This window comes from Physeter macrocephalus, chromosome 12 (genome assembly GCF_002837175.3).
Source record: "Physeter macrocephalus isolate SW-GA chromosome 12, ASM283717v5, whole genome shotgun sequence".
Lineage (NCBI taxonomy): Eukaryota > Metazoa > Chordata > Mammalia > Artiodactyla > Physeteridae > Physeter > Physeter macrocephalus.
In genome coordinates, this window is record NC_041225.1 from 85,913,669 (window position 1) to 85,939,042 (window position 25,374).

At 50.4% G+C, this 25,374-nt stretch overlaps 1 protein-coding gene and 1 long non-coding RNA gene across 24 annotated transcripts in view; one reads left to right on the forward strand and one right to left on the reverse strand.

Annotated features, from left to right (window-relative positions):
* DYSF (dysferlin) overlaps nucleotides 1–25,374 on the forward strand; it is a 231,639-nt gene that overhangs the window by 28,291 nt on the left and 177,974 nt on the right. For all 23 annotated transcript variants that reach the window (XM_007111158.4, XM_007111166.4, XM_007111168.4 and 20 more), the window contains exons 3-4: nucleotides 579–670; nucleotides 17,698–17,803. In XM_007111158.4, the coding sequence (XP_007111220.2) occupies nucleotides 579–670; nucleotides 17,698–17,803 (198 nt within the window). The remainder of the gene's footprint in view (nucleotides 1–578; nucleotides 671–17,697; nucleotides 17,804–25,374) is intronic.
* LOC114487322 (uncharacterized) lies at nucleotides 681–13,288 on the reverse strand. The gene is made up of 4 exons (XR_003682325.2): nucleotides 13,138–13,288; nucleotides 12,771–12,916; nucleotides 3,112–3,438; nucleotides 681–1,634 (listed from the first exon to the last, which is right to left on the reverse strand). It is a non-coding gene; the product is annotated as an uncharacterized lncRNA (long non-coding RNA).

The window sequence follows — 25,374 nt, forward strand, 5'->3', positions numbered from 1 at the left end:
ATGTGGGATCTTCCCGGACCGGGGCACGAACCCGTGTCCCCTGCATCGGCAGGCGGGTTCCCAACCACTGCGCCACCAGGGAAGCCCAACCAGCTTTCTTTATATGGCTCCCTGGTGGTCTTTGGAAGCCCTATCCTTGTGTGGATGGGGTTGGGGTGCATGGGGTGCCTTTGCTCGGAGGAGGGTCCTGGGGTCTCTGGAGACCAATGTGGCACTAATGTATGCTGTCACCAGGCGCCTGGCTGCTCCGTGAGCACACTGATCTTGGTCCCTGAGGGCCCTGCAGGGTCACCTGGAATTTTTCCCAGCTGTGCTCCTGGTGACTGGTGGAATTGAGTTGGGGAGAGGGTCCTGGGGGTCTGGTCTCCTATTCTCTTCCATTGCCTTCAGCTCTCACTGTCCCTTCTGAAGCTCTGAGACCCTGCTACTCATGTATTCATTCCTTCACTCATGCATCCTTCCCTTCACCAGTAGTGGTCACAGATGCCTGCTCTGTGCCCGAGGGGGACCTGTGGGAACCAGACACAGTCTCTTCTAGGGGTCCATAGGTTAAGACATCTCTTCTCTTTTTCTTCCAGGGCTTTGAGTGGGACCTCAAGGGTGTCCCCCTGGACCAGGGCTCTGAGCTTCATGTGGTGGTCAAAGACCATGAGACGATGGGGAGGAACAGGTGAGGCGGTGAGGGGGACTCTGGCTTGTGGGTGTGTATGGGTAGGGTCGTGGCGGATGTAGACTACAGAATGTGGGCTCTGGAGAGCTGGTGTTTAGTGAAGACCTGCCACTAGTGGGCCTGGCCCGGTGGTAGATCTGGGGGAGAGGGCTGGCTGCAGTCTCAGGAACTCAGCCGTGGGTAAATCTGAGAGCTTCCCAAGTGGCAGGGAAGGAAGATGGGCTAGAATCAGATGTGCATGTGTTTCCCGGGACAGCCTGTGCCCCAGGGAGCAGGGAAGAAGAGGCTCTCTGGGTCCTGCTGCAGCCCTGAGGTGCCTGGCACGGCCCTCTCTCCTTGCCCAGCACAGGCTAGGGAGGGCAGTGGCACATGGCGCGAGGCAGGCCGAGCGATGGCTTCATGGAAGAGGTGGGACTCGAGGTGAGCGTTGTGGTTTAGAAGTCGGAACAGTAATAACGACCCACACTGACTGCCCACCGTCCTGTGGCAGTGTCTTCTGGTGATATTTCCTGTACGTAGTAGGGATGGTTTCCAGGCGGGGGGAATAGTAGGAGCAGAGTTCAAAGTTTTGTGGTGGCAAAAGTCGGCTCTCGAGGCGGGCGATGGGTCCTTCCTCGTGTATGGAGCTCCTGGGCCTTGTGTGTGCTGGTGGCAGGGTGGACAGGGCCAGCCAGCTTGCAGACTGATGGCCCTGTTGACTGGGTAGGGTGACCCGGGAGACACAGCCTGAGAGCGCTCAGTGCCGAACCTTGAATGTCAGGGCGGGGCTTCAGCCGGTCCCTGCTAGGCCTGACGGGGTGCAGCTGTGTGAGGGGCCGGCAGGGGTGGGTTCATGCTCTTGGTGCCATTCGCTGAGGTCTGGACCCGAGGATCGGGCATGGGCTTGCTGTTTTGTGACCCGCTGACAGTAGAGCCTTTGTTTGGGAACTGGGTCAGCTGGTGTCTGGGGCCCGGCTGTGTTTCCCTGGCGGGGCGAGAGTGGGAGAGGGAAGGAGGGAGGATTCAGAGACCTGGGGAAGGCCAACAGGGGTCTCAGCCTCCCAGACATCTGGAAAGTTTGAAATCTTTAAAAGCTTGGAAGAAAAACGCAACCACCAACGTCTCTCTGTCTCTGGTGGCCGTGGGTGCAGTGCGTGATATGTGTGGGGAGGATGGGGGCACTTCCACTGGGCCCTCCCAAGGTAGGGCTAAAAGGTGTGGGTCCAGGGCGTCTTGGGTCCATCTTGTCCAGCCTGGACCTCAGCAGCCCCCACCTGCACAGGGGCAGGGGCTGGAACTCGTTCACACTGTCACCCCAACATAGGTATTTCATGGAAAAAAGGCAGCTTCTGACAAGCATGAACGGTGGACCTACAGGTGAGGGAGGAGCAATGCTGGACTCTGGGTGGTCCTGGAAGGCTTCCTGGAGGAGGGCCACACAGACTGACTCGGAGGCCAGGGTTGGCTTTAGAGAGGAGAGGAAGGGAGGGCCTTCCGCTGTTCGGGCATGGAGGGCAGCAGGCTAAGGCCTTACATGTGGGATTCAGTCACATGACGTGTGCAGCCCAGTGAGAAGGGCGCAATGGGGCCAGGTTGGGAGGGGGCCTCTGACACTAGGCTGAGGATAATAATAGCAAACCCACAACAGCTGATGTTTACCAAGAGCTTAGCCAAGTGTCTGGCCCTGTGCTGAGTCTTTGTATAAAAGATCTTTTTTAATCGTTAGGTGTTACTATTATACTTGTCATTATTACGGAGGGAAACTGAGGCTCCAGGAGATTAATTTCCTCAAAGGCTACTGATGGCAGAACTGTTATTGAAGGGCAGGTCTGCAACATGGTCAGAATCATGGAGCCCCTGCACCTCTCAGAGGCTCCCGGAAGCCCCAGGCAGGTGCTGGGCCCTTCTGGAGAGAGCATAGCAAGGCAAAGACATGCAGAGGAAACGCATGTTTCACTTTCATGATCACATTCAGTATTTTTCAGGCCCTGTGGGGAGATTTCTAAGACCATGAAGGCAGCAGGGGATGGGAACATAGTTTTGATCAATTCAAGGGCCAGGCTAGCCCTCGGGGTGATAGCAGGCCAGTGCCACACATGGGCCGGCCTGGCTCCGTGGGTTGGAGATCACAGCAGGGGCAGGCTGTCTCTCACATTGGAGCCCGCACATTGGAGCCCTCTCGTTGGCCCCTGTGGGTGTCCTCTGGCTCCTGGGGGCAAGTCAGCTCCCTGAATACCAGTTTCCCACATGACCAGGTAGGTCACTGAGAGGCCAGTGTGCTGGAAATCAGTTCCTCAAACAGCAATTTGCAGAAGAACTAATTCACAAAGCTTCCCGATTCACCAGAAACTTCTTTCTGATAACTACTTGAATGTAATTTTTGAGTTTTTCAAACATTTATCTCAATTTTGCATTTCTAGCAATTAAAAATTAAATTTTAATTCAACTAAGTTTAAACTTACATTCACAAACATCTGAAGAATTTCAGAAATAATAGAATTTTAGCTTTGTTATCGGAGCCTCGGAGCCAGTGGGGTATGCAGGCTGGAGAGCAGTTTGCTTGGATGGAAGATGCATGAGGGTAAACCCAGTGCAGAAGCGGGAGGGAGGCAGGTACCCACAGGGTGCTTCTGTAAGGCCCTCACGGTCAGACCGCACAGTACATTCATGCTTCTCATGAAACGTGAGAAAAGAATCCCAGTTAATTAAAAGTATTAAAAAGTCCAACGCTGTAAAAGTAGGAAGCATTTCCAGGAAGTGGCAAGAGCAACCACGTGACATTTTACGTTCTAAAAGAGAAAAGGGAAAAAAAAAAATCAGTGAATTCAATTTAATGAACATTTTACATAGAACACCTACTCACTACCCTCAAGTTGGCAGTGTCTGGTCAGGAAGCAAATAGGGAGATAACAGGTGTGACGGTGGCCGCTGCCATCTGACGGCCCTCGGTTTCAGTGAGGTCCCCAGGGTCGTCATGCAGCAGTTCCTTCCTTCCTGGCAGTCCTGGGTGGGCTGTGAGCCCACCAAGGGTCCTCCTGGGTCTTCTTCCGAGCGAGGTGCAGCACAGCCCCCCACAGTCTCCCTCTGTCTCCTCCTCTCCTTCTTCTGAACCTCCATCCTCTGCCTCCACCTGTTTCTAGAGTCCCCTCAATGCCTCACTCATTCTTTACAGCCCCTCACTGGCACCTCTGTCTCCACAGGTCCGTGGTTTTGCTCCTTTTCCTTCCTGGCCCCTCTCCTTTTATTCTTTCTGTCCTCTGACTCTCCCGCACTTCCACCCTCTTCTCTTTCCCCAGGGATTTCTGATGTTTCTGTGTTTCCCCGACGACCGTTGGCAGTTTGGGGTGACCTCATTATGCCAGCCTGGTCTGCTGGCCTGGAGTGGGGTCTCGGAATCTCTCAGGAGGGGAAACTCAGGCTGGGTACTGTCTCTGGGCCATTCGGCACCCCACCCATCCTGAAGCAACTGCAGGGGTGGATCAACTCCGTGTCGATAAAATCAGGTTTCAAATGCACATAAAAGGAAACTTCACTCCTCTGGATGGGAGACACTCGTGCAAACCCAGCTAGGCTGGGTCCTGGACTCAGTTGAGTGTCCCAGGCTGCACTCAACAACTTCCTGTTTATTCTGGGCTTCTCAGAAGGACGCTGGAGGGGAAGCTGACCCTGATCCCTGACCAGCTGTTTGACCCCTGGGATGTTCAGCTGAGAAGTTCCCAATCCAGGCTATGAGACGCAACAGCATCATTGGCAGCTTTGACATAACATGCCAGTGCCTGGCCCCGCCTTGCAAGTTCTCACTTAATTGATTGGGAGCGGGGCCTGTGCATCATTACCAACTCCCAGGTGTTAGGGAATGAGAACCTGTCGTCTGCACTCCAGACCAGTGCTGCCCGGTAGAACTTTCTGAGATGATGGAACCATTCCGCGTTGGCTAGTGTAACTGAGGAACTGAATCTTAAATTTTATTTAATTTTAATTAATTTAAATTTGAATAGCTCATGTGCGTGCGTAGTGGAGGCTTACTGTGTTGGACAGCGCAGCTCTCGATTTTTAGAACAGTGCTCCAACCCTGGGTGCATCTTAGAACGGCCTGGGAGCTTTACAATAGATCAGTGTCTAGGCACAAACTTATAAAAGGAGAAGCTGGAGTTGGGTGCCGGCAGCAGCACTTCCTGAAACTGCCTAGGGGAGACCAGTGTGCACCAGGGCATGAGAGCAGTGCTGGCACTTCTGCAAGGAATGGCTCTCAATTTTTTCATGGATTAACTAAGAAATAAATATAATTCTTGCCATAGTTTCTGGATGTGGTTATTGGTAGAAATGATTACCATGCAATAATTATGGGCAAAACGGCACATGGTAAAATTGTCAAGGAAATGAAAAACTGATTGAAGAATCCTGTTGGTAACTGTAAACACTGACCTGAGAGAATCAGACTTAATAGAACTAATTCCACAAAAGAAAACTCAAGAATGGAAGAGAGCTATATTTGATAAAGCTTGATACGAACCGAAAAATGAAAAAACAAACAAACAAAAACCCCCCCAAGAAAACTTTGCAACAAACCTGTGTTGGGAAATTTAAACAGAAAATAATTGTTACCAATAACAATAATTTCGGTAAAATAAAAATGAAGATTAGGGCTTCCCTGGTGGCGCAGTGGTTAGGAGTCCACCTGCCGATGCAGGGGACACAGGTTCGTGCCCCGGTCCGGGAGGATCCCACATGCCGCGGAGCGGCTGGGCCTGTGAGCCATGGCCACTGAGCCTGTGCGTCCGAAGGGGAAAAAAAAAAAAGATTGAAAAAAGAAAGGAGTTTAATTACACTGTATAGAAAATATCTCAACAAATTAAATGGGCTTAATTTAATTTGTTCTGAAAAATGCCTTTCCAGTAGAAATTAATTAATGTAGGTATATATATTTTTTTATTTAAATGTTTGGTAAATGTAAATATGGGAGCAAAAGTCTCCATGGGGTCAAAATGTCCATCTGTCAAAACACCAGGGTTATGGAGTTCCCTGGCCATCCAGTGGTTAGGACTCTGTGCTTTCACTGCCGAGGGCCCGGTTTGATCCCAGGTCGGGGAGCTAAGATCCTACAAGCCTAACGGCCCAGCCAAAAATACTCCCAAAAAACGAAGCAAAAAAACCACCAGGGGGGCTTCTCTGGTGGCGCAGTGGTTGAGGGTCCACCTGCCGATGCAGGGGACGCGGGTTCGCGCCCCGTTCCGGGAGGATCCCACATGCCGCGGAGCGGCTGGGCCCGTGAGCCATGGCCACTGAGCCTTCTGGCAAATCTATTCCAGGGTGGCTGTCCCCCCGCCCCCCTTCAATCAAGCAGTACAGAAGGAGACCCAGATTTACACCGAGAATCAGCTAGAAGGCACATTACTGCCTTTAAAGAAGCGTTCCCTTAGGCTCTCACAATAGCATTTTCTTTAGAAGAGTGTGGTTCACTCCCAACCTTTCAGCGACCTGGTGACTCTACAAAGTGGGGCCTTGAGGGCTCTCTCAGCCACACACAGAGCCTTGCCTGCCTTCACCTGCCCGGTGATCTGGGTTGTCAGTATGGTGTCTGCCACTGGCGGGGGCCCAGGGGGCAGCTCGGGGACCTCCCTGGGCACCGCTGCTCCCTGTCCTTCCTCCTCAGCTGCTCTTCCTCCCACCTCGACGTTGGCCCTGTGAGCTGGTCACGGAATGAGCTGGAATGAATATGGACTTTGGGAAGAGCTAGGGTCCAGACTCAACAGCCCTGTGGCCTTGGGCAGGTCCTCAGCTCAGCTCCCAGAGCCTGTTTCCTCCTCCTTAGGGAGTATTATATCAAGTGCAAAAGCACATCTCAGGGACCTGCCACAGAGGGCTGCTCCCTAAATGGCAGTTCCTTTCGGCACATCCCCTTTTCCGTAGCTCCCCTGTGCTGCCCTCCAGCTGCCCCAGTTGCTTGAGTCCTACTGACCCCAGCCCTTTCCCATCAAAGGCTGCTCTCAGCCAGCTGTGGTTTGAAAACGGACTCACTCATTCATACTGAAGTGTTGGTGGCAGCCTGTGGCTTCACGTTTTGCTCCTTCTTAGGAACGTAGGCGATGGTGCTTTATCTCCCAGACTCTGCTTAGACCAAAAATGAAAGCGCTAACGGTGAGCCTTTCGGCACCACGATAGGCTGTGAGGAGATGTTTTGGGAACGGTGGGTCTTCCTGACGTCGGTGGCCATCTCCTGTAGGGCTGTTGCTGACCCTGGAGTAGGTCTTGGTGCCCCCAGGGTGGAGGTAGGGGTTGTCCAGGTGTCTCCGGGGACAATCCTTTCCCATCAAAGGCTGCTCTCAGCCAGCTGTGGTTTGAAAACGGACTCACTCATTCATACTGAAGTGTTGGTGGCAGCCTGTGGCTTCACGTTTTGCTCCTTCTTAGGAACGTAGGCGATGGTGCTTTATCTCCCAGACTCTGCTTAGACCAAAAATGAAAGCGCTAACGGTGAGCCTTTCGGCACCACGATAGGCTGTGAGGAGATGTTTTGGGAACGGTGGGTCTTCCTGACGTCGGTGGCCATCTCCTGTAGGGCTGTTGCTGACCCTGGAGTAGGTCTTGGTGCCCCCAGGGTGGAGGTAGGGGTTGTCCTGGTGTCTCCGGGGACAATGGGCTTAATCTATTGAGGGAAAGCGGGGGTTGCTAGGAAGGAGCTGAACGTGAGTCTGTCACGTGCAAGAATGTAAGGAAGGTCAGGGAGCAGATCTGGCCAGTGGGTGCCTTTGACTCACACCTGGGATGAGTTGATGTGGTCGAGGGGTTCCATCCTGGCAGGGGCAGGTGGTCTTGGTCCCCCCAGGTTGTCTACATAGCTGAGCAGGGCAGTGGTGGTAGCTGGCATGAGAGTGAGGGTCAAAGCCTACTCTCGGGAGCCCCACTTTCAGCAGTGGGTCTCATCCTGGCACTGCCTTGACCTGGACCTTTCTGAACCTCTGTCTCCTCATCAAGACAAAGGCAATCACAGTACCTGCAATGCAGAGTTGTTGTATAATGCGTACGTGTCAAATGCCTACCCTGTGCTTTGCACATTGAAGGTGTCCAGTACATGGGGACTGTTGGTTGTAGCAGGATCCATATAGATGCACATACAGAAACCACACCAGTATGTGAACATTATAGCAAGCGCATGCCCCGTCTGGACACATGCTGTACCTGAATATGAACACATTCTTTTTTATTTGAAAAAAACCCCCACAAGAGTATAAAAATTATAAATATTTTCATAAGCATAAGTAAGCTCCAGGATTTCCCTGGCGGTCCATTAGTTAAGACTCTGTGCTTCCACTGCAGGGGCCACGAGTTCGATCCCTGGTTGGGGAACTAAGATCCCGCATGCCACGTGGCACAGCCAAATAAAATAAAATAAAATAATAAGCGTAAGTAAGCTCCATTTTTAAAAGTTTATAAAGGAAAAAATGCATGTTCCCCCATCCGCTCCTTCCCTTCCCTCCAGTGGTGTCCACTGTTGACCGTATATAGCTTCCTCAACTTTCCCTAAGTATCTGCAAGCATCTGTTTATATACAAGTGTATTCATTTATTTACACAAAAATGAGTCACGCCATGTATCTTGGTTCCCATCTGGCTTTTCATCATTTTATCATGAACCGTTTTCCCAGGTCAGTGGATATTGATCAACCCCATTTTCAGTAGTTGTGTCGTATTCCATGGTGTGAGTGCACCATAATTTATCCCACTGTAACCTTATTGACTGGTATTTAGTTTCTTTCCAGTTTCTTTCCTGGCCTTCCACTGAACATCTTTATCCAAACATTTTTACGTTCTTATACTATTTTTCCTTTAGGATAGGTCCTTAGAAATGGGATAACATTTTCATCAATTCTGCCAAATTATTTTTCAGAAAAGGTGTCCTGATTTACATCTACCGACAGTGTAAAAAAGTGCCTGTCAATGTTTTATTTTTGCTAGTGCCATGGGGGAAAAGAGGTATCTTATAATTTGTGTTTCCTTAACTGCTTGTAAAGTTGAGCATCTTTCCATGTGTTTATTGCCCATTTGTATTTCTTCTTCTGTCAGTTGCCTATCTTAATACTTTGAGGTGCTTGTTTTATTCTATCTAATTCATGGTAGTTTGTACGTTTGGGATCTTGTTAGGAATATGGACCCTCGGTCTGTTTTAAGTGTGGATGGTATTTTCTCTCTGCTTGTCGTCTATTCTTTTGCTTTGTCCTGGTGTCATTCTTACACAGGAATGGATGTTCACCCAAATATGCCTGTGCACATAGACATTTAAAAAGGCAGAGAGGCAGTTTGCTGTTGTTAGAAGTTGGGGAAAGTAGGCCTATGTTCAGCCTCCAGGTTTTAGCAAGCCAGTTGGCAGGCCTCCGGAATCCTTGGGAGGTAGTTTTGAGGCAGGAATACTTATAGTTCACCATCCCATTGTTCTCAGCATCCTCGGAAGCATTGACCATACCCTTATTTTCCAAGGATTTTTATAACTATATTTTGTCCTGGATTCTATCCAGGACATCCCTGGGTTTCGGAATAGTTTTTTCTTTTGTCTTTCTCTGGATTGAAGTGGAAAACTATTTAGAGTTACCCTTGGGCAGCCCCTGGAGGATCAGATACTGGCAGGAAGTCTGCCAGAGGCCAGGCGGGCTGGGGTTTGTGTGTGTGTTATGTCCGGCTGTTCTCATTTCCTGCCCCTCACGGCCAGGGATGCATGGCTGAAGGGGCCGCAGCTCATGGTGTCTCCTCACCGGTGTCCTCAAACTTCCCCTGAGTGTGTGTGTGTGTGTGTGTGTGTGTGTGTGTGTGTGAGTGTGTGTGTGTGTGTGTGTGTGTGTGTGTGTGTGTGTGTGTGTGTGTGTCCTGCCAGGTCAGGGGCTATCTGATTTTCCTGTTGTGCTGACTCACTGAATCTAATGAGGAAGGTGCGGCTGAGTCAGTGATGAATGGGTTTGAGTTGTAATACATATATTTTTAGTTGACATGTCTTTTTCTTTTTAAATTTAATTTAATTTAATTTTTTGCGGTATGCGGGCCTCTCACTGCTGTGGCCTCTTCTGTTGCGGAGCACAGGCTCCAGACGCGCAGGCCCAGCAGCCATGGCTCACGGGCCCAGCCGCTCCGTGGCATGTGGGATCTTCCCGGATCGGGGCACGAACCCGTGTGCCCTGCATCGGCAGGCGGACTCTCAACCACTGCGCCACCAGGGAAGCCCAACATGTCTTTTTCTTAGTTTAAAAGATAAAGAATGAGAAACTGACACACGGAGACCTTTCTAGAGCCTTTTTTGGGAAATAATTTCAAACTCATAGAAAAGTTTCAGAAAAGAAGAACATCCACACACTTAGATTCATTTATTGGTAATGTTCTATTCCATTTGGTTTATAATATTCTCTCTCTCTTTTCACTCTCTCCTCTCCCTCTGTCCTCCCTTTTTCTCTCTCTCCCATTTGAGGGTAAGTTATACTCATCATGGCCCTTTATCCTTAAATACTTCTGTGTATATTTCCGAAGAGCAGGGATATTTTTTTACATAATCACAGTAAGTTACCAACTTCAGTAAATTTAACATCGTTGCCTACTTTAATCTACTGTTTGTATTTTGATCCTATCAATTGACCAAATTATGTCTCTTATAGCATTTCCCCCTCCCTTTCCCCCAGTACAGGATCCCCAGTATAGATACCCATATTGAATTTCATCATATTTCCATAGCCTCCTTTACTTTGGGACATTTCCACAGTTACGACAATTTACATTTTTTTTTTTTTTTTTGCGTCCGCGGCATGTGGGATCTTCCCAGACCGGGGCACGAACCCGCGTCCCCTGCATCGGCAGGCGGACGCGCAACCACTGAGCCACCAGGGAAGCCCCTACATTCTCTTTTTTTCAATATTCTTTTCCATTATGGTTTATCACAGGATATTGAATATAGTTCTCTGTGCTATACAGTAGGACCTTGTTTATCCATTCTCCCTATAAAAGCTTACATCTGCTAACCCCAACCTCCCACTCTACCCATCCCCCAACCCCCTCTGCCTTGGCAACCACCAGTCTATTCTCTATGTTCCTGATTCTGTTTCTGTTTCATAGATAGATTCATTTGTATCATAGTTTAGATTCCACAGTAAGTGATATCATATGGTATTTGTCTTTCTCTTTCTGACTTACTTCACTTAGTATGATAATCTTTAGTTTCATCCATGTTGCTGCAGATGGCATTATGTCATTCTTTTTTATGACTGAGTAGTATTCCATCGTATACATGTACCAAATCTTCTTTATCCATTCATCTGTGATGGACATTTAGGTTGTTTCCATGTCTTGGTTATTGTGAATAGTGCTGCTATGAACATAGGGATGCATGTATCTTTTTGAAATATAGTTTTGTCTGGATATATGCCCAGGAGTGGGATTGCTGGATCATATGGTAATTCTATTTTTAGTTTTCTGAGGAACCTCCATACTGTTTTCCACAGTGACTATACCAAATTACATTTCCACCAACAGTACAGGAGGGGCCCCTTTTCTGCATACCCTCTCCAGAATTTGTTACTTGTAGACTTTTTAATGATGGCCATTCTGACCAGTGTGAGGTGGTACCTCATTGTAGTTTTGATTTGCATTTCTCTAATAACTAGCAATGTTGAGCATCTTTTCATGTGCCCATTGGCCATTTATATGTCTTCTTTGGAGAAATGTCTATTTAGGTCTTCTGCCCATTTTTCAATTAGTTTTTTTGTTGTTGAGATGTATGAGCTGTTTGTATATTTTGGAAATGACCTTGTCGGTCACATCGTTTGCAATTATTTTCTCCTATTCTGTAGGTTGTCTTTTCATTTTGTGGTTTCCTTTGCTGTGGAAAAGCTTGTGAGTTTGATTAGGTCCATTTGTTTATTTTTGTTTTTATTTCTATTGCCTTGGGAGACTGACCTAAGAAAACATTGGTATGGTTTATGTCAGAGAAAATTTTGCGTATGATCTCTTGTAGTAGTTTTACGGTGTCATGTCTTATGTTTAAGTCTTTAAGCCATTTTGAGTTTATTTTTGTGTAAGGTGAGAGGGTGTGTTCTAACTTCATTGATTTAGATGTGGCTGTCCAACTTTCCCTGCACCACTTGCTGAAGAGACTGTCTTTTTCCCATGGTGTAGTCTTGCCTCCTTTGTTGAAGATTAATTGACCATAGGTATGTGGGTTTATTTCTGGGCTCACTATTCTGTTCCATTGATCCATATGCCTAACAATGTACGTTGAAGATTTTCCATACATTATAAATCTACAGTGTAACATTTCCATTATTTTTATAGCTGTATAGTATTCTGTTGTATGTCTATACTTACCCGTTTTCTATGATGGACATTTGGGTTGCCTCTTGTGTTTTGATCTTACAGTGATGTAAAATGTTCAGATGTTTCCTTTTTTAATATTAATTAATTATTAAAATTTTTATTGGAGTATAGTTAATTTACAATGTTGTGTTAGTTTCAGGTGTACGGCAAAGCGAATCAGTTATACATATACATATATCCCCTCTTTTTTAGATTCTTTTCCCATGTATGGCCTGATGTTTTAAAATAAAATTGTTTAGATTTCTTTGTGCTTTGTTAAAATCAACTTACTTGGCCACCTTAATTCGTACCCTCCCACGTAAGGCTTAGACTTGGAGGTCACCACCTCGCATTGCTGATAGGACAGCAACCTACTGGGTGATGAATTTGGGAACCAGCTCTTTTTCCATGAGGAAGAATGTGTGCCTTGTCAACATGGAAGCAGCTTTGACCTTGCACTCCCTCCCTCATGCTAATTCCTGACCTGGCTTTCTGTCTTTGGGATGGCAGCAGCTCTTTCGGACCCCACACTTCTCTTGCCCTCACATTCCAGTGGCTTGGGAACACAGCACAGCCAAGAGGGACGACCAGGTCTGGGGAGGCTGGGCAGCGCATTTTTCTATCAGTAGGCTGCCAAGGTCCACAGGGTTTCCTTCCAGCCCGCCAGGCTCAACACACACTCAGAGCTCGCTCCCAGGCAGCCCGTGCAGGACCGCCCCCCGCCCCAGGCCCGTCCTTGCCTCATTTGACTGCTACTGAATCCTGCCTGCCACACTGGGCCACTGGTTGGTACCCACCGAGTGTGCAGCATCCCTGATGTGCAGAAGGCCGGGGCGCCCTAGGGTCTGTGTCTTAGCCTTGGTCTCGGGATGAGATGGGTCTCTTCCAGGGTCTGGACCCTCCCAGGTCCAAGCCCCCTGAATAACACCACATCTTCTCCGTCCTCCGTGAAATGAAAGAATAAAAAGTGGCCGTCAGGGTTTCCGATCGCGGCCAAAGCCTCAGATCCGTTCCCCTTCCCTCCCTCCTCCTCCCGAGCTCCTCCTCCCCGCAGTTCGGCGGGGCTGCCCACACAGGGGAGGCTCTGCCTCTCTCGGGCTCGGGAGCATCAGCCCACAGCCTGCTCCTTAGGCTTAGGGATAGGCAGCCTGCTTCCAGCCTTACCTCCTAGCGGAGTGGAGGCCTATGAAGTCGTTCAGGCCCTCGGAGGGACTGACCTCAGGGCCTATGCAGCGTTGGCAAGTGGGGGTATTTCATGGCCCAGAAAGACGTTTAAGGGAGGAAATATGCAATCCTGCTGGCCGCGGTCCCTCCCGCCCGGAGGTGCCTGGGCTGGCAGGGGTGGGGCCGGCGCTTCCTCTTGCATTTCCTCCCATTGTTCCCGCCCCGCTTCCGGGAATTCTCCCTGACGGGGGCCTGGGCGGGCGGGATGCCGGCGAGGGAGGAGAGCAGGCTGCGCTCTGCGCCCTGACCCGCCGCGCTCTGGCCGCAGCCTGCAGGGTCCGGAACCGGTGGCCCGCCGGCAAACTAGCTGTCTGCACCACCAGGTCTGCCATCCCTCCGCTCCCCTGCCGGCCCTGCCTCCCGCCGCCCCAGGCTGAAGCCTCAGAATCGCCAGGAATTGCCGCTGGGAATCTGGGGGCCAAGTCTGTCAACCAACAAATAATGCAGGAGGCTGCACATAAGAAAATAGTTTATTTGGGATTTTAAGAATTGCAATTCGGGAGACGCAAATTCGGGTACCTGTGAAAGTACTGGGAGAAAGAGGGGCTTATAAAGACAAAAAGCCAGGAGGTTGTTAAAAGTTGCCTGGCGAGAATTGTGATAGGATCTGAAAGTATTTGTGCTTAAAGAAGCACAGGTTGTTTTAGGGTAGGGGTCTATAAGTAGATAGACTCTCCTGAGTTATTTTAGGGAAAGGGTCCGATAAATATCTGGAGTTTCAGGCAGGTGTTCTGGATGACTTCATCAGGTCGAAAGGTCAGATTCCATCCAGGCTGAGGCATATATAAGTCACACTTCATTAATGACCTCCCAGCTCCATTTTATAGAGCTCTCTTACCAATACCGACTCTTATGATTTTCCTTTCACAAGTTCTAGGGCAGGATCCACCATCAACCTGCTCAAGCAAGTCCCTCTGTTTTGCTGCCCCAGTTTCACAGTGTCGCATTGTTACCCAGAAACTTGGGTTTGCCTATTGGTGGGTGTTGAGCCAAAAGACACAACCAAGTCAAAGACAGGGAGAAGGAAGGATTCATTACTTGCAGCAAGTAAGGAGAACTTTGGGGACCCTTCCCAAAGTAGTGTCTCCCTGGAACAGCAAAATTGGGGAAGTTTTAAGCTATGGGTATATGCATATTTGAGAAGGGGCTTGGGCAGTAGGCAGAGTCCAAGCTCTAGTTGACTGAAGGCATGAAGGTCAGAAAAGGTCAATGTCACCATCTCTTAGATTCCAGCTGATCTGGTGGTTGAGTGCCTGAGGGGGGATTTAAATTCTGAAAAAACAGCTCAAGAAAGTGCTTTAGGCTAGTCTTTGCAATTTAAATAGAACTGGGAGTCTTCACAACTGGTTTGTTATCTTTGCTGTTGTTACTTTTGCCTTGATAAGTTTGTCCTTTATGTTCTCTTAAGATCATTATTACTGAGATCTATTCAAGGACAAGCACTGTGGCCAGAATTAGATCACAAAATGGTTTAGGCCAAAAATGGCTTCTCCTATGTCAAGGAGGCCATGCCTGGTTCTCTTTCTCTGGGGACCCCCTACCCCATCTGATTACAGCATGGATTCAGGGGTTCTCTGCACCTACTGTCTGGTTTTTTTGACGTTGCCCAGGTCCTAAGGACACTTCAGTCAACACACTGGTGACAGGGGCCTTCCCCTCGCTGGATCTGGGATGGAGACTCTCCAGGAGGCCCAGTTTAGTGAGCTATGGTACAAGCCTGCTCTGTTCTGCAAAGGACTATAACACAAACCAGTCCAAATTCTAGAAAATTCGATTCCTAGCATCATGAGGGGTGTTAGAACCCTGGAATGAATATTAGCAAACATCTCTCCCTTTAGCCCTATTAAGAAACAAAATTCAACTAAGTAAATTTGAAGATCTAATTGGTTTTTTATTCAATGAGTTATGAATCTGGAAGCGTCCCATCTAGCAACTAGAGAGGCACTCCAAGCGGTTGTGCAAAATGGAAGATTTTATAGGCAGAAGGAGGGTGGGGCAAGAATGTATTAACAAAAGAATATGAAGGGTTATTTTTAAGTCAGCACATCAACTTTTTTGGGTGGGGAACGGACAGGCAAGGGTTTATCATGCAGATTGCCTTGTCTTCTTCTGGGTGGGGTGGGAGTGGGGTAGATAGAGATGGCCCACAAGACAGATTACCTTTCTGGTGCTTGACCAGAACATTCTAGACTGGGCTATTAAGATTACATTTCTGGGAAAGGTTGAAACTGCGATTAGACCCGGTATTAAATCTAGGTTTGGTATTGGCCTCGGCCTGCAGCGGCTTGAAGCAGGATGTTGGTTCCCCAGCCAGAGATTGAAGTCAGGCCGCGGCAGTGAGAGCGCTGAATCCTAGCCACTAGACCACCAGGGACAGTGGCCAGTGACAAGGCCCTGGCCCATTGGCTTTGTAGAAATGAATTTCCACAAAGAGGCAGACAGTAGTGAAATAAGCAAAGTGTTTATTAGGAGGAAAAAGAGTACATGTGAATAGACTCACAGGGGCAGGCTCAGAGAGAGAGTCGCGCCCTCGTGGTAGTTTAAATCACTTTTATGGGGCATTTCGCTATGGGGTGGTACCCCTCCCTTTTTGACTCCTGAGGAGCCTTTCTGCACATGTGTAGTCGGGAAGGCCTCCTTGACCTAGAGAATGAGAAAAATGTGGTCTCTTTGTCTCTTATCTGGGCAGGGCTCAGCTCCTCTCTGCCCCTGCCTACTGTTACTGTTATCTTAAAGTGTCCACCGGAGGCAAAGTCCAACTGTTTACCCTGTTCCTGTTGTTATTTCTATCTGGAAGTGTAAACAGGAGGTTGGCTGTAAATGTCTAACCTGGAGCCCTTCTATCTCCTGCCTCACACCTTTTGGCAATTGTGAATAACGCTGTTATGAACTTGGGTGTACAAATATCTCCTTGAGTCCCTGATTTCAATTCTTTTGGGTATTTACCCAGAAGTGGAATTGCCAAATCATATGGTAATTCTATATTTATTTATTAAAAGCTTTGTAGTGTTTTTTTTTTTAAATTTTATTTATTTTTGGCTGTGTTGGGTCTTTGTTGCTGCGCGTGGGCTTTCTCTAGTTGTGGTGAGTGGGGGCTACTCTTCGTTGCGGTGCACGGGCTCTAGGCGTGGGCTTCAATAGTTGCGGTACGTGGGCTCAGGAGTTGCGGCGTGTGGGCTCAGTAGCTGTGGCTCGTGGGCTTAGTTGCTCCGCAGCATGTGGGATCTTCCCGGACCAGGGATCGAACCCATGTCCCCTGCATTGGCAGGCAGATTCTTAACCACAGTGTCACCAGGGAAGTCCTGGTAATTCTATATTTAATTTTTTTGAGGAACCGCCATGCTGTTTTCCATTCCAACCAATGGTGTGCAAGGGTTTCAATTTCTCAACATCCTCGTGAGCATTTGTTGTTTTCTGTTTTCTGATAGTAGTAATGGATGTGAAGTGGTACCTCATTGTGAGCAGCCAGTTTTAATAATCAGCCCATTAGGTCAAGGTGGAAGTTTTATTTCATCAGTAATAAAAACTCATATTCAAATCAGTTGTTATAGAGACCAGAAAAAGGAAGGTCCCAGATAATAGGTGTGCTATTTATCCATCGGAAAAACAAAAAATTAACAAGCAAATGATGAGAGTACACCTGTGGCTGGTCATTGTTTGTGTCCTGACAGTAACGTGCAGGAAGCACACCCAAGTCCGATGTAGGCACTGGGCAACAGTTCTGGTTGACACAGGCCACTTGTGCCCTGATTTCCTGCCGCTGCTGCAGGATGCAGTTTGCTCACTTTTTAGCTTAGGGACACAACCTTTTTCCTTGGCACTCTTTGAATGGTACCTGCACTGAACATCAGGTGGTGACCTTCTCTTTCCTAAGAGCCCATCCATCTATGGGCCCCCTCCCCTCAGTCAGAGATGTGGCCTCAGGTGTGTGTGGGGTGATAGTCTCTTGGGAGTGGGGTATGCCTCCCCTGCCCCAATTTTCCTTTCTCCCTGTCCCTGAAGATAGGAAGGTCTGTGTGTTTTTCATTTATCATCACTGCTGGATGAACTCTGGGAAACCAGTGTAGGTGGTCTGTGTAGCTGTGGGTCAGGAGAGCTGCTGAGGCAGAGGAGAATGCAGATGCAGTGGCGGCGAAACTACCCCTGCTTTCAGGAGATGCTGCTCTGGTGCACTGTTCAGGTCTGATGGGCAAAACACCCCAGACAGATGGGGTGGCAGGGCTGGGCCTCTGGGGGGGCGGCGGGGCAGAAGGGGTCAAAGTTGACCTTGGGGGAAAGTGTCTCTTGTCCTTCTCGTGCAGGGAGGGGGGCCTGGTCTTCCAGGGATGGTGATGGGGTACCTGGGGGCAGGGCTGCTGGGGAGCCTTGAGGGTCCTAGGCATTCTAGGCAGGTCAGTTGGTCTGTGGGGTATCTGTGAGGTGGTGGTGGTGAAGGGTATATGGGAGAGGAACTGGGCACATTTGGCTGCTTTACTACAGTCTACTTTTCTCTCCTCTCAGGTTCCTGGGGGAGGCCAATGTCCCACTCCGGGAGGTCCTTGCCACCCCCAGTCTGTCTGCCAGCTTCAATGCCCCGCTGCTGGACACCAAGAAGCAGCCCACAGGGGTAAGTGTCCACCGGCCTCTGCATCTGGCCGTTTTCTGTCTGAGGCTTTGCCCTCCTGACCCCAGTGGTGTGTCAGAGTCCAGCCCCCAGCAACCAGCCCCGGCCCGCCCTGGCCAGAGCTCGGTGTGCCCGGGAGGGGCTCAGGAGTGGAAGGGATGGGAGGGGAAGAGGACGGACCTGGCCCCATCTGCAGGGCTCAAGTCAGCCTTGCCTCACAGCAGCCTGCCCCTGGGTCACCTCCCGGGATTGGTTTTTCACTGGAAACCTGATGTCTTTCTTGGCAGCCTTGGTTATGGCGCCTCCATCTCCCTGGTAGCCCTTCCTCACCATCCAAGCCCCTTCTCCAGATCCGGAATATCTGAGTCATCTGGGTCACAGATCACAAGGGAAGGGGAACAGACACCCCCCTCCTCTGCCCACCAGGACCTGTCAGAGCCCTTTCCCTTCCTCCATAGTCCTTCCTGCTCCTCCGCCAGCCTTCCCAGTGCTCTCCCAGTCCTCCCAGACAATTCTCAGCCCTCATCTCTGGCCTCCCGTTATTTTTAGTGAGCTAAATATACCCTGCGGGGTTCTTTCTTCATGGTCAGTAGAATTGCTGACCTTCGCTCTGGGTCAGCCCCACCTCCCGGGATGCACTGCAGGGACTCACGGTCTGGAAGTACTTCCTCCCAGTGGGGCCCTGGGGAGTCTCTCAGACAGAGTGTGGCTACCTTGCCTGGTGGAGTGTGTGCATGTGTGTGTGCGTGCGTGTGTGTGTGGGAGGTTGGGGGCTCTTGGCTGGCTTGGTGAGTCAGGAAGTGGCCGGTCTGGGCAGAGCTCTGAATGGAACCACTGCTGGGAACTAGGAGCTGGAGAAAGAGAGTGAGTGACTGAAGTCACACAGTGAATCGGCGTCCAGACTGGGACACGAATCAGGGGGCACATCTCCTGAGCTCTCAGTCGTGGAAGGGACTTCAATGGACTCCTGGTTCACTGCCCTTCTGATGCTGGAATTTTCTCCTAAGATGCCTTAGGCCAGTGATGGCTGGGTTGCTTCCTTGGTGGGGAAATGCCACTTCCCAGAGAATTCATCCCTTTCTCAGGCAGTGCTCACTGGTAGAACATTCTGGTTCAGTGCAGGGTTCGCTGAGCCTGTCTCCATCACCTCCTGAATCGCTTTTGTCCTCCCTTGGTGCTCTTCAGTCTGCTGATGCTTCCTGTAGTCAGGAAGGGCTCCGGGACTGCTGAGCTATCCTTCTAGGGATCCTGAAGAGGGCCAGAGCTGGCTCCTCTGAGACGGAGAGCACGAAAGGAGGAGTGGCAGGCATCGAGGCAGCTGGGGAAAGAGGTATTTTGAGTCAGGGGATCTGCTTGGTGCTTCTCCACGGCGTCTCAGGGACAGCGCTGCCTACTTTGCTGAGTGTTGGGCCCCCAGTGCCTCCAGCCGGGGTTTCTCGCTTCCTGGCTGGGCCACTCACTCATCTCCTCGCTCTTGCCCTCCCTGCATCTGCGGCGCTGGTGTTTCCTGCCGGTCCCCCTGTACCTGCTCCCCTCCAAGCTCAAAGGCCCACCCAGCCGCTGAGACACCTGACCATGGGGCCGAGCCTGGCTGTGACATCCTGGATGCCGCACCCATTCTGGTTCAGTGCAGGGTTCGCTGAGCCTGTCTCCATCACCTCCTGAATCGCTTTTGTCCTCCCTTGGAGCTCTTCAGTCTGCTGATGCTTCCTGTAGTCAGGAAGGGCTCCGGGACTGCTGAGCTATCCTTCTAGGGATCCTGAAGAGGGCCAGAGCTGGCTCCTCTGAGACGGAGAGCACGAAAGGAGGAGTGGCAGGCATCGAGGCAGCTGGGGAAAGAGGTATTTTGAGTCAGGGGATCTGCTTGGTGCTTCTCCACGGCGTCTCAGGGACAGCGCTGCCTACTTTGCTGAGTGTTGGGCCCCCAGTGCCTCCAGCCGGGGTTTCTCGCTTCCTGGCTGGGCCACTCACTCATCTCCTCGCTCTTGGCCTCCCTGCATCTGCGGCGCTGGTGTTTCCTGCCTGTCCCCCTGTACCTGCTCCCCTCCAAGCTCAAAGGCCCACCCAGCCACTGAGACACCTGACCATGGGGCCGAGCCTGGCTGTGACATCCTGGATGCCTCACCTCTCCTCTCTCGCTCTGTGTTCCCACGCTCTGTCTGCACTTCCCGTGCGCCAGCTGGGAGCTGGCTGCCTTCTCCTCCGTGGGCTGGGACCCCTGGCTGTCTGCAGAGCTTGCCACTCTGTCACACACCCTGTCTCCAGAAAGGGGCTGTGAGAGCCACAAGGTGATGGGTGGGAGCTGAGCACGGACTCCAGGAGCTGGGATAAGTTAGGTTCCTGGACCCACCTCCAATGTGTGTGTGGAGGCTTCTCCACACCAACCAACAATGCTCCAGACACCAGCTGGGTAGCCTGCGATTCAACTCAATCCTGACGCTATCTACCTGGCCATAGCATCAGATCCTACAGGTTAAACGCTCAGTCCTGCCCCCCACCCCCCTTCAGATACCAGTCGCAAGCCCAGGCTGTTACCTGTGCTTCTGACCAACTGGCTATAAATCAGAGGTTCCCAGAACCTCCTCCACAGGTTCAATGGATTTGCTAGAGTGGCTCGCAGAACTCAGAGAAACATTTTACTTCCTAGATTATCAGTTTATTTATTTTAAAAAATTTATTTATTTTATTATTTTTGGCTGTGTTGGGTCTTCGTTGCTGCACGCAGGCTTTCTCTAGTTGTGGGGGCTACTCTTCATTGCGGTGCATGGGCTTCTCATTGCGGTGGCCTCTCCTGTTGCAGAGCATGGGCTCTAGGCACGCGGGCTCGGTAGTTCTGGCGCACGGGCTTAGCTGCTCTGTGGCATGTGGGATCCTCCCGGACCAGGGCTCGAACCCGTGTCCTCTGCATTGGCAGGTGGATTCTTAACCACTGTGCCACTGTACCAGTTTATTATAAAAGGGTATAACTCAGGAATAGCCAGACAGAAGAGACACACAGGCGAGGTATGGGGAAGAGGCACAGAGCTTCCATGCCCTCTCCAGGAGCACAACTCTCTCCAGTCTCCACATGTTCCCCAACACAGAAGCTCTCTGAAGGTTTTTATGGAGGCTTCGTGACTTAAGCATGGTTGATTAAATCATTGACCATCAGTGACTGATTCAACCTCCAGCCCCTCTTCCATCCCTGGAGGTTGGGGGTGGGACTGAAGTTACAACCCTCTGTTCACACAGTTGGTCCTCCTGGCAACCAGCCCCATCCTTAAGTGGGGTCCAAAAGTCACTCCATCAACATAACAAGAGACGACCTTTGTTTGTCACTCTGAGCACTTAAGAAATTCCAAGAGTTTTGGAAGCTGTGAGCCAGGAAATGTGGACAAAGTCCAAATATATATGAAAAATATATTTTGGTCATCTCAGTGACCAAATATATATGTCTTATAAATCACAATATAGCATGGGACCTCCTTCCCTGCAGCCCAGGAGGTAGCTCTGGCCTGTGGAGAGGGTCCAGGACCATCTTCTAGCCCCTGTGATAGTGCTGTGTCACACTGCAGCCCCAGGCAGGTCCCAAGGCCCTGTGAACTGGGGCTCCCCACCCGGGGCCTGGGGCTGGTTGCACGGGCAGTTGGGAGCACAGAGAGCTGGGGATTTGCTCAGAAGGGACAGAGAGCCCTGTCAGCAGCTGTGGATTCTCACTGGCCATTTACTGAGACCGATTTCTGGGCTGAGTCCGATGGACAGAGCTTGCCAGGCATCCCCTGTTGGTTGTAGCTCGGATGATCTCAGAGGGCCAAAGGAACCTGCTGATGGGGAGTGAAGTCAGGGCTTGTGGGAGCCTTAGAAAACCCCAGAGGGACAGAGGAAGAGGAGGGGCCTGCTGCAGACTGGCCTGTGGGCTCTGCCTGCCCGTCACTCGTATTCTCACCCAAGTCCCTTCAGATGTGGCGCGCTGGGCTGTGTGCCACGGGAAGATGCCCACATTATCCAGATGCCTCTAGCCTGAAGGGGAAAACACTACCCCTGTCCTGGGGGAGTCTCCAGGCCCACGAGGGTGCTGGACACACATGGAGGAAAGAAGCAACATACTCACAAATGTAGTCTGAGAGCAGCTTGCTAATGAGGGTGCGGATGATACACCACGAAAACCATGTCGGAACCTCTTCAGCCTTAAATGCCAGAGTTAGGTCAGGAAGGGAAACCCGCTGGGTGACAAAACACATGAAACCCATTGGCGGGGTGGGTCGGGGAGGCAGGAGGGCCCTGTGTGTTGGGAGCAGGCGCCAAGGTGAGCAGACACATGCTCTGGTGAATCCCTGAGTTTCCTTCAGGTGGTCTGAAGATGCTTCTGACCACCCCTGCCTCAGCTCAGGGCCACATCTTACCCTCTGCCGGCTGCTGGGTGTCGTCTGAGGGCAAGGTAAATAAGACCCAGGCACGTGAAGTGCGTTGGGGGCAGCGTGGGTGGGCTGGTCCAGGGTTTGGTCCTGCTAAGCTCAGTATTGGAGAGCGGTGGCCCAGGAAGGAGGCAGCAGGCAACGGGGCTGAGCATGGCAGGGTGGGCGAAGGACCTGGGAGCTTGGCCCTATAACCTGTAGGAGGATCTGATGGGGTTGTCCTCTGTCTCTGCCTGTCCTGGTGTCCTGGTTTCCTGGGCCCTCTTAGCCTGGGGGCCACACAGGACCTTGCAGAATTCTGTGATATGGTTGACAGAATGGCAACATGGGTGACTGAGGTTATCTGCTCCAGGGCAGCATGCTTTGATGGACACATGACTGACTGGCAGTGGCCTTGTGATAGGATGTATGCGTGGTGGTGCTGGGGCTGAGGACCTGAGGGACAGGGCTGTCGGATGGAGCACCTTGATGTGGAGGGCCTTAAAGAGGGTCCTGCTGAGGGCTGTGGGCCAAAGTCATGGTCTAGGAGAACATGGAGCTCACATACCTCCCACAGAAAGAAAATCTCAGCTCTGGTTATGTCTGGAGAAGGGGACCGGCTATGAGATATGATGTCCCAATAAGGATGGGAGAGGTCCTGACCCTGAGTGGGGCCCACAGACATGCCCCCTTTCCTTTAGATCTCAGTAGAGCTAGAGGCCTCCAGTATTAACCAGCTCTGGTCCTGAAGCAGTGGACCCTGGAGCCTGCCCCCTGCTGGCGAGATCTATTCTAGATCCTGGGTTCCAGATCCTCAGAAGCTGCCAGGGATGTTCCTGTTTCTTGATGGCCATGTAAAAGGTGGAGCTGGCTTTGTCTTGGAGGTCTGTTCACAGGCCTGGAGCCACTGGCATGTTGCCAAGCCTTCAGGAGGTTGGTGGGGGGGCTCTCAGTGTGGAGGGACCTGATGCTCAGGAAACTCCGGGGGTGGGGTGGGGTGGGGTGGGGTGGGGGCAGGGGTTACCTGGGTGGTCTTGGGATTCAGGGGCTGCTGTTCCTTCCTGAGCCCCCACACTAATGGCACCCAAGCCACGGCATGGAGCAGTTACACTCCCGGGGCTCCACTTCTGCACAGAGCACAGAGATGATGTACCGGAAGCCCCCAGGTGGTGAGGGACGGGGGCTGGACAAGGTGAGCCCCAAGAAACAGCAAGTGGTGTTCTTCAAAGGAATGGTCCCAGGGTCAGAGGACCTCAGCCACCAAGTGTTACGGGGCTTTATTTGTCTCTGCTGAGTGAGATTCCTGTGGTTATAGCAGAAGCAGATTTATCAGATTTTTAAAACCTTCTATTTTAAAATAATTTAAGATTCAGCAAAAAGCTGCAAGAGTAGTTGAAAGAATATTTTGTCCTAAACCATTTGATTCTATCTCCTGGCTCCTCACCCTGAATTTAGTGTGTATTTTCTCTGATTAAGGACTTTCTCCTACATAATAACCACAATGAAACCTTCAAAATGAGGAAACTAACACAGCTGTAGTTTGCTGGTAGTTGACACAGCACTACCATCGAACCCAGAGACCCTCATTCGAGTTTCATCGGTTTTATCAACAGTGCCCTTTATAACAAAAGGATCCAATTAAGGATCATATGTTGTGTTAATTGTTTTGTCTCTTTAATCTCCTTTCCTCTGGGAGAATTCTTCAGTCTGACTTTTATAACCTTGTGACCTTGACACTTAGCAGAGTACAGGCCAGTTGTCCTGTAGAACGTCCCCCGTTTGGGTTAGTCTGATGGTTCCTTGTGATTAGATTTAGGTCATTAATCTTTAGCAGGAATAGAACACAGTGATGCTGTGCTGCCCCCGCTGTGTCCTAGGGTGGCACGACTTTGATTTGTTTCATTCCTGTGTGATTAACCTGGATCGTTTGATTAACTGGCATTTGCTAGGTTTCTCCACCAATCACGAATCCATTCCCTTTTCTAATGAGTAAGAATGGGGGGGCGGAGGGGGGAGGTATTTTGTGACTGTAAATACTTTGTTTCATATCCAATTTTTACCCAGCAGGTTTGACACCCATTGTTATTTCTTGGTTGGATATCGCTTTGATGGTTGCTAAATGGTGATATCTTAAATCAATTATTTTTTTTTCTGCGTGAATCATCTGGCATTCCACTGTAAGGAAAGTGTCCTGTTGTATTTATTCATTTATTTCTATATGGATTCACGTATTCCTATTTTATTCAATGGTTTAGTCTGTTCCCGTCATTATTTATTTTCATGTTTAAGTTGTACCAGATTTGGCCTGTGGGAACCCTTGAAAGCAGGCTTCTTTGTCCTTTTGACATTTAAAAAAAAATCATTTTCTGAGTACTTCCGTGTTTTCTGGCACAAAAAGGTGTTCCAGGGTCATCTTCTACCTTCCCTGGCCTAACCCTGGAATTAGTTACTGCTCCGAAGAGCCCAAATTGCCTTTTGATGAAGTGAAGGAAAATACAGCTTCCCAGGCCCACCTCAGACCTGGAGTCTCAGGGAGATGGGAGTGGCTGTGAGCGGGTCTGTGTATCTGGAGCCGCCTGAGAGGCTGTTGTCCGCGTTACTAGAGCTTAGGGTGCGGGGCGCGCTGGCTGCTCCAGTGGCGACACCTGGCGGTGTTTCAGGAACCTGCATGGCTGTTAGGACAATGCCTTGGATCTGGACTTAAAAGGTCTCATTGACTTCCCTAGCCTCCTCCGAGGTCTCCTGGGATGGGGAGCTGGCTCCAGCCTCCTTCCTCGGTGTTCTGAGCAGCCGCCCATTCCCCCCACCCCCCGACCCTGCCCTCCCTTAGCCCGGCTGCCCAAGCCCAGGCTCCAACCTGAAGGGTTCAAACTGCAGAGCTGGGCTGGGTACATTCAGGACCTTGAGCTCCTTCCATCTCAGGACCAGGATTTGCTCCAGTAGTTTCCGGACATCCCTAATATTACTCAGCAGAGGAAGATGTCTAGTGAATTATGCTGAGTCGCTCAGAAAATGAATCGTTAACAGTTATGTTTATAAAGAGTTTATCAAAATTTGGGGAAATGCTTACTAATATTAAGTAAAAGACAAGCATTTGCTGTACAGCAGAGCTGTACATTATTCATTTAAAAAGAATGGAGGGCTTCCCTGGTGGCGCAGTGGTTGAGAGTCCGCCTGCCGATGCAGGGGACACGGGTTCGT